The sequence below is a fragment of the Asterias amurensis genome, chromosome 10, assembly GCF_032118995.1.
Source record: "Asterias amurensis chromosome 10, ASM3211899v1".
Taxonomy (NCBI): Eukaryota; Metazoa; Echinodermata; class Asteroidea; order Forcipulatida; family Asteriidae; genus Asterias; species Asterias amurensis.
The window spans coordinates 11,615,104-11,630,599 of record NC_092657.1 but is presented as its reverse complement, the minus strand read 5'-3'; the positions used below and the strand labels follow the sequence as shown (position 1 = coordinate 11,630,599).

At 40.2% G+C, this 15,496-nt stretch overlaps 1 protein-coding gene across 4 annotated transcripts in view; it reads right to left on the bottom strand.

Moving 5' to 3' along the window:
• Positions 1-15,496, bottom strand: part of LOC139942525 (tyrosine-protein kinase BAZ1B-like) — a 46,416-nt gene that overhangs the window by 29,911 nt on the left and 1,009 nt on the right. For 2 of the 4 annotated variants that reach the window (XM_071939344.1, XM_071939345.1), the window contains exons 2-11: positions 14,051-14,226; positions 13,224-13,329; positions 11,745-11,790; positions 10,896-10,937; positions 8,240-8,335; positions 6,527-6,597; positions 5,949-6,114; positions 4,483-5,394; positions 4,005-4,126; positions 1,931-2,089 (exon numbers count right to left, since the gene is read on the bottom strand). In XM_071939344.1, coding sequence (XP_071795445.1) covers positions 1,931-2,089; positions 4,005-4,126; positions 4,483-5,394; positions 5,949-6,114; positions 6,527-6,597; positions 8,240-8,335; positions 10,896-10,937; positions 11,745-11,790; positions 13,224-13,329; positions 14,051-14,226 — 1,896 coding nt within the window. The remainder of the gene's footprint in view (positions 1-1,930; positions 2,090-4,004; positions 4,127-4,482; positions 5,395-5,948; positions 6,115-6,526; positions 6,598-8,239; positions 8,336-10,895; positions 10,938-11,744; positions 11,791-13,223; positions 13,330-14,050; positions 14,227-15,496) is intronic. The other 2 variants (XM_071939346.1, XM_071939347.1) reach the window with 2 other exon arrangements.

The following is a 15,496-nucleotide window of genomic DNA, read 5'->3' as shown; positions in this document are numbered from 1 at the left end:
AAAAACAACTCATTTAAGTGGTCGGTGCCTGTAAGAATTGGGGGAAAAATATTTAAAAAAATTCAAATATCTGGTTAATTTCGGATAGTTGGCCATTGGTTGACCGAATACCAAATCACTAGTGTCTGGCATGCACTCGTCTGATTTAAGCTTGGGCAAAACCACGATATTATCGAATATAGACATGATAGAGAAACTAATTTGGAAACAATTTCGATACCGGATCGATTTAGTTCCAATCGAAATATCGACATACTGCAATATATTACGATATATCGCAAAATCGATAAAGTATCGCAATATCGCGATGTATTTCCTAGCTGAGACATCTTGCACCCCATAGGTTTGGAGTAAAACCAGAAGAATAGGTCACTAGAACACCTCTCTTATGCTAGGACTGTCTCTTCTACAACTTTCACTGGGAGTTTGAAGACTGATGATGTCAAATTTAATTAAAGGAACACGTTGCCTTGGATCGGTCGAGTTGGTCTTTGAAAAGCGTTTGTAACCGTTTTTTATAAAATGCATATGGTTAGAAAGATGTTGTAAAAGTAGAATACAATGATCCACACAAACATGCCTCGAAATTGCGTGGTTTTCCTTTTACCTCGTCGACTATCACGTCGGCCAATTATGGGGGTCAAAATTTTGACTCCCATAAATGGCCGACCATGTTACTTCGCACAGTAGAAGGAAAACCACGCAATTTCGAGGCAAACTTGTGTGGATCATTGTATTCTACTTTTAAAACATCTTTCCAACCATATGCATTTCATAAAAAACGGTTACGAACGCTTTTGTTTTGACCAACTCGTCCGATCCAAGGCAACGTGTTCCTTTAATCGCGATTGTATCACGATATATTGTTGGCGATATATCATAAATAAAATAAATCCATATCGCCCAAGCTTAGTCTGATGTCCTGCCTGTATGTGATAAACTGTATGTAGACTTGTAACCTTCTGTTGGCTTGGCGCCTGCCCAACATCTGCAATGCCCTACTGCACATCGGCCCGTCATGGACTGGTATTATTGGTGATCAGGTTGCGTTGTGAAACGCCGCACCAGTCTGAGTTAAAAGTAACTAGATGCCTGTCAAACTTACAAAAATGAACCGGCAGCCGCAAGGAGTCCAATGGTGCCCCACCTGAAAATGCCTAGAAATTTGTTGCAAAATACTCGCAAAACCAATCACAGGATAGCTGTGACGTGTGTATTACAGAGAGGCTCCAAGGTCAAATGAACAACTCGTTCAGTTTTGTTAACAACTCTACAGATAGAGTCTGTAGGAAACTTTAGGGAAAATTTCCAAACTCCTGTTTTTGCCATTGCATTTAACACCCAAGTGCTAGTTTTGGCTAAATCCCTTAACAGAGTGTCGAATAAAGTGAAAATTAAAACCATTTTAATGGTTAGGTGACAGACTTGTATTTTTATCCAATGATCTATTTGAAAATGAGCGCATCACAAAACTGAAGATGACTCTGAAAGACTGCTTTGTCATTTTGGCCGAGCGGTTAAGAGCACCGGATTCAAGCTCCGGTGTTTGATCAGCAGAGTGTGGGTTCAAAACCCGTTTTTGAAACTTGCTGCGTAAAATTGGGGAGATACATGTAGTGTTTTATGCTCTACCGGCCAGGCTTCCGATCGATGATACTCAAGCCTACATCCGTATTGACGATAAAGGGGGTAACCCTGTTTCAGCCCTAGGAGTAGGTTGCAATGGCCTCTGGAAAGAAAGAATTGTAGCTCACACCTTGAAGTGGACGTATGGACTGTAAAAGGGGTAACCCTGTTTCAGCCCTAGGAGTAGATGGCAGTGACCTCTGGAAAGAAAGAATTGTACATGTAGCTCACACCTTGAAGTGACCTTCAGGCCGTGTGTGTCAGGCGACTTGCATTAAACAAAAAAAATAATAAAATCACTCACCATTTGAGTTTCATCTTAAGTTCCTCATACTTGGTGGTGACCTCGTCCCGTATATCTGGTTTGAGGTTCTTGATCTGTTTGTCGGTTAGCTCACGGATTGCCTTGGCCATTAGTCTACTGTACAGGGGTAGGTCCTTGTTCTTCTTTGCTCGGATCAACCTGAAAAACAGTAAAAAGTAGAGTTAACTTTGTATTTTTTGTTTTCATGCAAGTCGGCCCCGAACAAGGCTAAGAGCCATTCTTGGCAAGGGGCTACAAGAGTATAAAAATAACTTGGGGCAGCTGAAGGCAGGAATTGGTATTCCTCTTCCTATTAAAGACACTGGACACTATTGGCAATTGTCAAAGACCAGTCGTCAACGTTGGTGTATCTCAACATATGCATTAAATAAAAAACCTGTGAAAATTTGAGCTCAATCGGTCATATAACTTGCGAGATAATAATGACAGAAAAAAACCCTCGTCACACGAAGTTGTGTGCGTTAGATAGTTGATTTTGATACCTCAAGTTCTTAATCTGAGGTAAGCTTGGGCGATATCACGATATCATCGAATATCGCGATATTAATTTGGACACGATTTCGATATCGGAGGGAGCCGTTTCTCACAATGTTATATACTATCCACCTCTCCCCATTACTCGTCACCAATGAAGGTTTTATGCTAATAATTATTTTGAGCAATTACCAATAGTATCCACTGCCTTTAATGCAAGTTGGCCCCAAGCAAGCCTAAAAAAAATTGGCAAGAGGTTACATAACTCAAGGGAGCTGAAGGTAGGAATTTGTATTCCTCTTAAAAGTCTATAATCTCTGCCAAAATGCTTGGCCCGCCCATTCCCAAAATATAAACATTCTCTCCCCTTCCCCTTCCCCCCCCTCAATATTGATGGCAGCGCAGACCGCACAATGAGAGAGATACAAAAATGAGAGCCAACACTGAAAGGGGGCAAGGGGGCTGTGGTGCGGGGGACAAACAAGAATTGGCCGAGATTGTAAATTTTTGTTAGATTTCCGTCAGACTCCTATTTCTGCAGTGGGTTTTGGATGTCATGTATTCCTCATTAATCCATGATTTGAATGAAATAATGCAGCTCCCAAAGTAAACAATTTCATGTTTTGTTTATCTTCTCACAGTTGCAGAAATGCAACTTTCTAATAGCAAAAAAAAGAGGAAAAATGGGCAATCACACCTGACTTTTGTACAGTGTTTTATAAGTTTTTTATGGCACTGTTCTGAAAAGTAAGAGGAAATTAGATGGTCAGCTGAAAAGTAGCATGCGTGGAGTGGTCTGCCGTGTGTACTGTAGTATACAATAATAGACTGCTTCGAGTACTATGGTTAAAACTACAACTCCCGAGGTGATCCCCCGAGCATTTTATTTTCCCGAGCAAAGCCGATGGAAAATGGAACGGTCCAGGGATCACCTCGGGAGTCGTAGCAAGTAAAAGCAGTCAATATTTGTTTTATTATAACCCCAACAGACTATTTATCATCCTCGTACACGTAACCTTCGCACACGCATTTCATATAGGCAGATGCGTTCTAAACTAACGTAAAGGGAGAAAAATGAAATATGAATCCAATAGGCAACCAGGGATAACCTAGCCTTTAGTCAAGGCGCACAGCCCCAAAAATGTAACGCACGAAAAAAGACTATCACCATGAGCGGCGAAGCCGCAAAGCGCCTTTACCAAATCGTTTTGGGGGCCTTATGTTTTTCTTTACATTTGCCAACGATTTTGGTGGGAGAAAATGTAACGAATTTGCATCGAACATTCTTGTGACATCATGCAAGTAATTGTGGCTTCTTATTGGCCAGCAACTAACCATGCTAATGCATTATGTATAACATTTTCTCCCACCAAAATCGTTGGCAAATGTTAAGAAAAACATAAGGCCCCAAAACGAGTTGGTAAAGGCGCTCGCGGTGATGCTCTTTTTGCGTGCGTTACATTTTTGGGGTTGAGCGTGCCATCCGGTGTGCCGCGTGCGCCTTGACTAAAGGCTAGGGATAACCCCACCGCTTACCTTACTATAATATGGCGCCTAATTTACAAAGCCATTCACTTACTTGTTAATGATGGGCAGCTGGCGTGGACTCTGGGGCGTGGCCAACTTGTAGAGGACTTTGGAATCTGGTGTCTTGGCTTTCTTGCCAGCGAGGTCAAACAGGGTCACTTGCTTCAGGGACTTCTAGAAACACATTGAAAAGATTTATTAAAGGCACTGGATACTATTGGTTATTGCTCAAAATAATTGTTAGCAAAAAACTTACTTGTTAGTGATCAATAAGAGATGATGATAGTTACTAACATTGTTGAGAAACGTCATGCAAAATGTGTGATTGTTTTTCACTATTTTCTCGTGCACCAGATGGTCGATCGACAGGCCTGTCAATCGATCTCAAACTTCAACAGGTTTATAGTTTATGGTGGATTACATAAAGCGTTTACGTTACACTGCCAGCAACTGTTTTGTTACCAAAAACTAATCCTTTAATGTTCCTTTAAATATTTTATAATTTCACTCTAACAACGTTGCAAACTCACCTTTGATTTTGATACCTTGGCTGGTGAAGCCTTGCCTTTTTTCACAGGCGTCTTCTTGGGCGTGGCCTTTTTAATCGGCGACCTTTTGGGCGTGGCTTTCCTCGGTGACTTGACCGGCGTCTTTTTCAGCGTCCCATTAACCGCTGCCTTGGTCTTCTTCACAGGGGTCTTGACAGTTTTTCTCGGTGACACAGTTTTCTTTGGAGTTCCTGAGAGTGCCTTCTTTGCGACCTTGCTCGCTCTTTTCACCGGAGGTTTGCTTTTCGGTTTTGACTTTGGCGTATTTTTCTCCTCCTTTTTGGGAGTTTTCTTGGGTGTGACTTTGAATTCGTCTTCAGAGGGCGTGTTTCCCTGTAGACTCTTGAAGTGGTCAGTGAGCTTCTTCTTGAAGGGGGTCTTCCTTGGGGATTCCTGGACCCCGTCGACGTCGACCACCTCATCCTCCTCTGAAGAAGAAGCCTTCTTGGGTAAGTCTTTAACCGCCTGTTTCGCCGACACCTTGTCTTCTTTTGATCTCGGTTTAGATTTCTTCACTTCCTTTGGTTTCGCCTTCTTCACCCCACCCTTCTTGGTGGTCTTAAGAGCAGGTTTGACACCCTTCTTCTTCGCCACTGCGGGACTCTTCTTGGTAGAGTCAGCCCGCGGAGATCTCTTGGGGGAACTCTTATTCAGGGTCTTCCCGATCGGAGAGCTGTAGGTGTGGTCCATGCGGACCTTCTCCGGGCTGGGCATGGTGTCGTCCCGTTCCTGTTTAGAGGCTTTCGAGTTAAAGGTCATGTCAAGGAGGGTGGACTGTTTCATCTTTGTAGAGCTTGCCGAGGAGAAATGATCGGAGAGTTTCCTCTTCTTTGAGGTTTTGTTTTTTCGCTCCTCTGGTGATCGCTTTCTGGTTTTAGGTGTTTCATAGCAGGTCTGGAAGGAAACAAATACGACCTCAAATCAAAGGGAAACAGATGTAATCACACTTAAAATAAACAGTAATGAAAACTTACTTGGTTAGAATAGAAGTACAGCAGCTTTCCATAAACTATTTTGAGAATCATTTCACTTTGAAGTAAAAATACAGTTTTTCAATGCAATCTTTTATTTGCAAAGGTAGATCCTTCAGAAGTAGACTACCATACAAGAAAATCCTGAAATTTATAAACCAGTTATTTACAACTGCCACTCAAATGTCCTCAACAATTTGTTTAAGTTTCAGCCATTAGTGTGTACGTATAGACGATTTTAGTTACATATTTGTGAAAAGGTAAGTCTAGTAATTTTTCCAGCAGGCCTCACTACACATAAAATACTGTCCGAACTGTAACACACGTAACGTGGAATGAGCCATCATTGTATTGTATACAGGTATATGGGTAAACCTAAAATTAACATTATTTTTATCAATGCAAATTTCCCTCTATTAAAATAATGCCTGCTATGAATAAAATGTATTTCTCCTAGTAAAGTATCTGCCTTTTTACCTTGTAAGGGCTGAGGTTGGAGTCATCATATTTATTGATGAGGCTAAACTTGGTGAAGAGGTCTTCAGAGACGACCCAGGGAGAGTTCGGATTGGAACCAGTCTGGATGGCGTTGGATCGTATAAAGAGCTTCAGTAAATCCCAAGAAGGCAGCGGGGTTGTATGGCTACAATAGTAAACAAAACAGAAAACAAGGTTTGAAACATATGAAACATACGAATTAGTACAATGAATATTTATGAGTGCAACGGTGCGAAAATATGTTTTCCCTCCGCTAGAGGTTGCTATTAAAATAATTTTGTGTGTGAAAAACCCTTTTTTTACCGCTAGAGGGCGCTGTTCGTTTGTGAATGAGACCTTATGGGCGGATTGATATTAGTTTTAGACCAATAGGAATGAAGAAACTGTCTTATAAGAACAGGTGCAAGCTCACGTATCACGCCCATGTTTCAACACTTTTTACTGGTCATAAACAAAGGTTTATACACACCCACGTGACACGCTCTTCACCATTAGGAATAGCGAAACTGTCTGGGGTATTTATGAATGCCCGTTTAAACCCAAGTCACAATACTTACATAATTTCATGGCCTGGAACTGCACTAATGATCTTGTCCTCATCACTAAGATGAATGTTGTACCTGCAATTCTGAGAATCAAGAGAAATATCAGTTACCCACTGTCAGTCACTTAAAGGGAAGGTACACGTTTGGTAATTGTCAAAGACCAGTGTTCTCACTTGGTGTATCTCAACATATATGCATAAAATAACAAACCTGTGAAAATTTGAGCTCAATTGGTACGGAGTTGGGAGAAAACGATAAAAGAAAAAACACCCTTGTTGGCCGAATTTGTGTGCCCCAGATAGGAATAAAAGACTTCTAGCTAGAAGTCTTTATTATTTTAGCAGGAAATTACCTCTATTTCAAAACCATGCTACTTCAGAGGGAGCCGTTTCTCACAATGTTTTACACTATCAACAGCTCTCCAATGCTCGTTACCAAGTCAGTTTTTAAGTTAATATTTGTTTTGAGTAATTACCAAACGTGTACCTTACCTCTAATAAATAATAATAGTGTTCAATAATACCAGGTTATATTTCGATTGCGGTAAACACAATGTACATGTATCTATGTACTTGCCAGGTAGAGTTTGTTCTCAGAGAACTGTATATCTACATATATTCTACTATCACGGAGTAGATTTATCAGATGTTTGGGAGACTTCTCAGTTCTGAAAAGAACTGTCTCAAAGTTTTGACTACATTAGCATGCTCTAGTCATCATCAGTACTCCTTATTCAAGAACTGACTCCGTGGTTGTACAGTAAATTAAAGGATTTGGGTACCTTTTCAAAATGTCCATAGATTTACATTAAACTTACAGGGTTTGAAGATAATGATAGTAGAAAGCTTCCCTTCAAATATTACTTACTGAGGTGCTGTAGTTTTTGAGAAATGAGTAAAAATATGTCATGAAAATACCTTTGTAAATGATTAAAATAATTTTCGTCTCATGAGACGAAAAAGATTATTTTCATGAAATTGTTTTACTCATTTCCCCAAAACTACAGCACCTCAGCACGTAATATTTTCAGGGAAGCTTTCTACTATCATTATCTTCAAATTAATTGTGTAAGTTTAATGTAAGTCTGTGGACATTGTGTTTTTTGTCCTACAAAAGTTACATACACCCTTTAAAGGAACACGTTGCCTTGGATCGGTCGAGTTGGTCTTTGAAAAGAGTTTGTTATAAAATGCACATGGGGTAGAAAGATGTTGTAAAAGTAGAATACAATGATCAACACAAACATGCCTCGAAATTGCACGGTTTTCCTTTTACCTCGTCGACTAACACGGTCGGCCATTTATGGGAGTCAAATTTTTGACTCCCATAAATGGCCGATCGTGTTAGTCCGCACAGTAAAAGGAAAACCACGCAATTTCGAGGCAAATTTGTGTGGATCATTGTATTCTACTTTTAAAACATCGTTCCAATCATATGCATTTTATAGAAAACGGTTACAAAATGCTTTTCATAGACCAACTCGTCCAATCCAAGGCAACGTGTTCCTTTTATGATCCTTAAGCTAAAGTACATGTAGTAGTACCAGCCAATTTTCTATACAATTATTTTCAGTAATTACCAATAGTGTCCACTGCCCTTAAGTCATGGGAGTGATTGTTCGAATCCCAGTGCAACCCATTTACACCCAGTAATGGTGTTTACTCGTACTGTTTATTTTCATGATGTGCCCAGTACAACCCGCTTACGCCCACAAAGGATGCTTACCTTAGGGTTGGTTTTCTTCATATGTTTAAGAGGGGTTTTTAATCCCTCTTCTACATGATTTTCCTTGTCGCTTGAAGGAGAGCTTCCATCTTTCATCTAGGATGAAACAAAAGAACAGACTTGTTAAAACAGACACACAACCTTGTTACTGCAAAAATAAAGATTATTATAAAATTAGGCTTATAATATAATTCTGGTAATGAAACCAAGGATGCTTCATAAAAGAACTGAATCACCAAAGCTTGCAAGCCTAACGAAACCAGTAAACAAGGATGCTTCTTAAAGGCAGTGGACGCTATTGGTTATTGTCTAAGACTAGCCTTCACAGTTGGTGTATCTCAACATACATAAAATAACTAACCTGTGAAAATTTGAGCTCAATCGGTCATCGAAGTTGCAAGATATTAATGAAAGAAAAAATCCACCCTTGTCACACGAAGTTGTGAGCACTTAGATAACTGATTTCGAGACCTCACGTTCTAAATCTGAGGTCTCAAAATCAAATTCATGGAAAAATACTTCTTTCTCAAAAACTATGGTACTTCAGAGGGAGCCGTTTCTCACAATGTTTAATACCATCAACCTCTCCCCATTACTCGTCACCAAGAAAGGTTTTATGCTAATAATTATTTTGAGTAATTACCAATAGTGTCTACTGCCTTTAATCGATATTTTGACTTCACAAAGAGTTAAGATTGAAAAGTTAAGATTGATCATAACTGTAAATCGATCTTAATTAATTGCTTAGCAAAGTGTGATGTCACATTACAAATCACTATGGTGATACTGACAACTCATCTTTAAAGATGAATCTCAGAGCTTTGTCAAATTGTCCCCTGAAATTTAATCTTAGTAATAATTTTGCAGGATGTTTACTACCACTACCATCCTAAATGACACGTTAGCTTTCAGATAGAAGTTACATGTTTTTTTTTTCAAATGATGCACTCTGGTTTAAATTAGTATACAATTGCAACATGTCAGAACAAAACACAGCTAAAAAATGTTAAAGCATGCAAGAAGGGACATGTTGGATAGCACATTATTATTATTATTATTATTATTATTATTATTAACAAGATTTATATAGTGCATTTCCAAAAAATAGACCAATGCGCTTTACAATAAAAATTGAAATTAAATACAATAGAAAACAAGCAAATTTATGCACACACATAAAAAGCACAAGAAACAGCACATTAGAAGAATATTAAAAATTTGTAACATATAAAAATCCATGGGAAAAGCTTTGCATGATTAACAGGCCTACAGAGTGTGGCAGGAATGTTGATACACAGGGGTGGATTTTACAAAGGGTTGACCATAGAATTATAAGAACTAAAGGGCGCACGGGTGATGCTTCTTTGCACAAAGGCGACGGGACCGCGAGGAGACAAGCGCGCGCCATTATGTACGCGCGTTGAATATGAAACACACGTTTTGAGTTTGTGTTTTGAACGCTCACGCGATGCTGTTTTGTTTAACTTACAAAATGGCCGCACAAACACACGCTGTGGGATGCCAGTTTTGTCAACGTAGAAAATGGCCGCCTGCGCGCGTTTATAGGCCAGTGCGCCCTCTAGTACTTATATATTAAACTCTATGGTTAAGACTAGTCATATCTTGAGTAAGGACGACTTACTCGTCCTAACTTGAGACCAGCCTTAGGTTTTTGACTCCTAAAGAGTCCTGGGACTAGTGAAATCGACCCCAGGATTGGTTAGGATAGAAGGCATCATTGTCTAGTTTCAGTCTGGAAACATGATAAAATGAAGTTTATAAATGAAGTTTATAAATGATCGCCCCCCCCCCCCCCCCCCCCCCCCAATTCGAGCCCTGACAGGGGTGGGTTTTGGATGAGTTGGGCTGGGCCCAATTTCATAGAGCTGCTTAAGCACAAAATTTTGCTTGAGCAAAAAAATCCTTGCTTAGTAAAATCAGATTACCGGCCAAGACTCCACTCAATTGTTATGCTAAGTAACCAACAGCTAACTACCAGTCACAAGCAATGTACAGTATATGGCATGAAATTTTGGCCAGTAACATGTGTAAAATAAGCGAGCTATTTTCGTGCTTAATCAATTTTTTTGCTTAAGCAGCTCTATGAAATTGGCCCCAAGTTAGGATGGCAAATTTTGTTATAACCAAAGTAAGCAGGCGTATGTTACTGTGTGATGTGATGCCAAATTATGTTAATCTTGTCTTTTCATACATTATCTGTTATAGGATTTGAGGCATTGCATTGTAAGGTATCAATATATATTTGGTTTGCGGTAACACCATGTGTGTACACCAGTGACTACTTGCCAGGTAGAGTTGGTTCTTACAGAACTGTCTTGCTTAATTCTACTACCACGGAGTAGATGTTCGGGGGTTCGGTCAACTTCTCAGTTCTGAAAAGAACTGTCCTGCTTTTTAACTATTACACAGGCGGATGGTATAGAAAACAGGCTGGGACTACTACTTTAGTTTGTAGGATCGTGATTAACTGTGCTACCACAGAGTCAGTTCTTAGTTGGTCTCAATGTTTGGACTAGCTCGCTCTTGTCATCGTCAGCAAGATAGTTCTCTAAGAACAAACTCTACCTGGCAAGTAGATACACACATGGTGTTACCGCAAACCAAATCATTAATTTTCTGATTGCCAAGAAAGTACCTGTGAATTGACCAATGTTTTAGGAATCATCAGAGCTGCCCACTAAACAAAAGAAAAACAACATCACAGGTCAAGCAATCATGAATCCATTTGCTTTTCTTGCTTTCTATCGTTGATTTTGATGGTTATGTCAACAAACTGATTTTTTTGGTTGGGTCATACCAAAATTATTCATTGACATATTCAAGTCCTGGAATTGTTTTAGCTGAAAGCCCTGAAATCTTGTGGAATGTTGAGCCAAATTTGAGCCCAGGCTCAGGCATGCAATTTTAAACAACTCTATCTAGTTGGAAATGAGTGCACCACAAACAGTGTATTAGCCACGGTGGGTGGTGCCCGGCGGGCCTAACACAAACTAACAAGTTTCGCCCAGCACTCAGAGCAAAACACAATGTGCTGCCCAGCATAGATTTCCCCCAGATTGCACTTCAGATTGCCCCATATCTAAACATTAATAATTTTGTTGAAACGCTCGCCCTTGGTGGGCTAAATTTGATTTAGAGCCCACCGCTAAAATTGGTCTAGCTACAACACTGACCACAAAACTAAATTTGACCTTCGAGCCCCAACTTTACTGCTGACCATTCGAGGCTGACAAAAAGCCTTCTCAAGCTGGTCAAAAGATGGCTGGATGGTCCACACAAATAAAGCACTTTTCTTATGCCGCCTTAGTACACAATTATTGAAAGAAATTCATGCCTCTCATGGAATCAGTGTACAGGTTGCAAACAAAATAGTGCATGCAAGCCAATCAAATCAACTGTTACAAAAGCACACCGCTTTGAGTCAGCTCATTATTGGTTAAAATATAGCGTTTGAGAAAGAAGCTGTCTCCTGATTGGTTCTTACCTCATCCGCTGACGACTGTGTGACTTTAACGATCTTCCCTTTGATGCTGTATATAGAGACACAAAAAATGTATAGAAATTAGAACAGAATCTGGTGTGCGAGGCCTGCTGCATGCGACAAACCTCTATAGATACAGGTTTGTCGCATGCAGTAGGCCTCACAATAAGCCATTTAGAGATGTATGGTGAAAACATTCAAATACATTGTGTTACACTATCGGGTTTGGATAACCAAAGCAATCGCACAACATCGGTAAACAGTATTGTCCAAAGGCCCACACTTCGTGTATCACAATTTATAAATATAAAATAACAAACCTGTGAAAATTGAGGCTCAATCGGTCATCGGAGTTGGGAGAAATAATGGGAAAACCCACCCTTGTTTCCGCACGTTTCGCCGTGTCATGACATGTGTTTAAAATCAATCCATTATTCTCGATATATCGAGAATGATAATTGTTTTATTGTTTTCTCAAAAAGTAGAGCATTTCATGGAATAATATTTCAAGGGAAGTCTTTCACCATTACCTTCCGTAAACCCTGTAAGTTAATTGTAAATTTGTGAACTTTTAATTTTTGTTGTGTTCAGAAAGTGTCCAATGGCTTTAAAGGGAAGGTACACGTTTGGTACATACTCAAAACAAATATTAACTTAAAAACTTAATTAGTGATAAGCAATGAAGACCTGTCGATAGTATAAAACATTGTGGGACACGACTCCCTCTGAAGTAATGTAGCTTTGAGAAAGAGGTAGTTTCTCACTAAAATAATAAAATACTTCTAGCTAGAAGTCTTTTATTCCTATCTGAAAGCACACAAATTCGTCCAAGCAAGGGTGTTTTTTCTTTCATTATTTTCTCGCAACTTCGATGACCGATTGAACCCAAATTTTCACAGGCTTGTTATTTTATGCTTATGATGGGATACACCAAGTGAGAAGACTGGTCTTTGACAATTCCCAAACGTGTACCTTCCCTTTAAGTGTGTGCCATACCTCAAAACTACAGCACCCACAGCGATTGCCTTGGTGCCCTGTGCTCTTGCTGTGTTGCCCTGTGCAAGACTCCTGTACAATTTATGTACATTTTCCCGAGAGGTGCCCCTAACTAGAGGGCAATTACTGTGCCCCCTTCAAAAGGAAAGTTGAGGCCAATTGCAGTGTCGTTGCCATGGACAGCACGTCGTATCAACATTTCTCATCACTAACCCTTGAAAAGGAAACACTGAAAAACACCACTGATTGACTAACCAAAAGTGACTGCTTTCAAGTGCGCTTGAAGGGCGCTTAGTACGCGGATGTCAAAATGCAAGTTTTTTTTTTCCGAAACCACTCCAAATAAACCACGTTTCAGAAGATCAAAGGAGATTGAGCGGGGACCAGTTGTCTATGACTCAATGCCTCTGCACATAAAATAGAATAAACAAATAAATAAAAAAATTCCTCAGCACAAATCCGACCCTTTTGCATGAATCTACTTACACCTTGCCCCTGAGCTGGACTTTCAACTCCACGGTGTCTCCGACATCAAAGGAATTCTGGAGATGTGTCTGAACATCATCAACGAGAGACTCCAAGGAACAAGTATCTGTCAAGCAAAAGAACATTTTGAGGCCATGAAAATAGCAGCAAGTATTGACTGGCGAAGAGGTCGCTAGAGCATGTCTATCCCCCAAGGAACTGTGAGCGACCAAAGGAGGGAAATGACCCTCTTCAGGACCCAATTTTATGGATCCGCCTATTGTAAGCAAAGAATTGGTGCTAGCAGGGAATTCCGCGCTTACATCAAGCATTATTCCACGGTCAGCAGGGCATTTCGGCTTGTGTATGTGTGTACTCCTTGTTACAATGCATTATCTGCTTACACAGCTACCGCTGAGTTTGACGCTTGTCGTGCAAGCTGAGAATTGTCATTGTTAGTGCAGAATTCAGCGATTAGCCCAAGCTTACGACCTGGGGCCGATTTCACAAAGATCTAAGATTGATCATAACTGCAAACCAATCGTAGTTGCTTAGTAAAGTGTGATGTCACAATACAAATCACTATGGTGATACTGAAAATTTGTCTTGTGATGAATTTTATTGCTTTATGAAATCGGCCCCTGGTCCCACTGCAGCGATAACGATAACGATAACAATAACGACGCAAAGAGAACGCATTCCACTGGTTGAATGAGCGTGTGCGTATTCTAAGTGGAGAAATTCGACCAACAGAATCTTTTTCTTTGCATCGTGATCGTTATCGTTCTCTTTAGCGCTGCAGTGGGACCGGGCCTTAAGTTCTGACTTGTACAAAACAAATCACTTACTGTGGTGAACCAGATCAAGAACAACTCTCTCCAACCGCACTGGGAACTCATCTTCCAACTGCTCACGTGCGCTGACCTCTGACCTGAGGGCTTCGGAATAGGTCAGATCTGTCACCCCAGTGCACTGACAGGTCCAAATGGGTTGACGGTAAAACTCCAGACGTTTGTCGTACTCACTGAGTATTTGAACTTAAGGATAATAGATCAATGGGGGGAACCTGGAAGCAAGTTTATTATAAGTGTTTTAAAAAGACAACACCTTGACCTAGATATTTTTCATATTACTGAATCCGGTTCATACCTCCTGCGATGTCAACGTCACATGGCTACATTCGCACTGAATGTTTTGCATGCGATGTGAAATTGTGACATCAAAATTCGTATCGCATTTGCAGGAAGTATGAACCGAGCTGAAGGATTTTTGTTTATTTTTATGTTTTCACATACATGTACATGTAACGTTACGACCTCAAAACGTTTAAATAAGTTTTTGCATTTTTATATGTACAACCAGGGAGCCTGGTACAACAGAGGGTTGTCTCGGTGTTTGTTTATGAAAGGAAAAGTTCTAAGGAATTTTTTTTTTTAATTTAAAGGCAAAAACACCTGCCATGAATACTATTATGTAATGTAATCTGTCACTATGATGAAACGGTGAAGTCATTATTCACATAATGTAACTAGGGCAGACCTGCAATTTAATCTTCCAAAGGGCAACCATTTTCATATTATGCACAAAAATCGTAGGCTTAGATGAAGTACAGCGGTTTTTATTTATTTATCATCTTTTTTTCCCTTTTTTTTCGTTTTTTTTTTTTGGGGGGGGGGGGCGATGACCAGAAAAATCCAGACCAGCAGACTTCATCCCCTCTTTCAGACAATATTCCCTTTCTGAGAACCTTTCACCCCCTTTCTGATAATTTTCCAACAACCAGGCACCGTGTAAGTTATGTTGCTCATGATTGAACGCACGTGGGCACTCGCTAGCAGCAGCGCCTGTACCCATCCCAGTGTACAATGCATTCGCTGCAACGCCTGTAACAAGTGTAGCATTAAACAGCCGTTGATGGACATCCACCCACAACGCGTCACCAGCAAACCGAAGACACGTGATGCGACTACCACCTGATCTATACACCGCGACGCCATGCTTCGTTATCATACACATCCGAAAATCGCAGACTTGTCAATCGCTCCAGGATGCGGAGTTAAAAATCATCAATTTGGAGTTTAAAAAATGATCGTGAGTACAATTAAATGCCTGATGTTACATCCTAGACGTATCGAGAATAGAGTAGGCGATTTTTGAGCTAGTTTGTTTGGTTTTTTTGTCATTTTGAGGCTTTTTTTGTGGCTGGGTGTCGCAAAAAACAGGGTATTTGTTAACATTCTGTGCCATTCCCTGGGGCGCTAGTACGACAGATGAAGTCAAAAATTGTTTTCAAA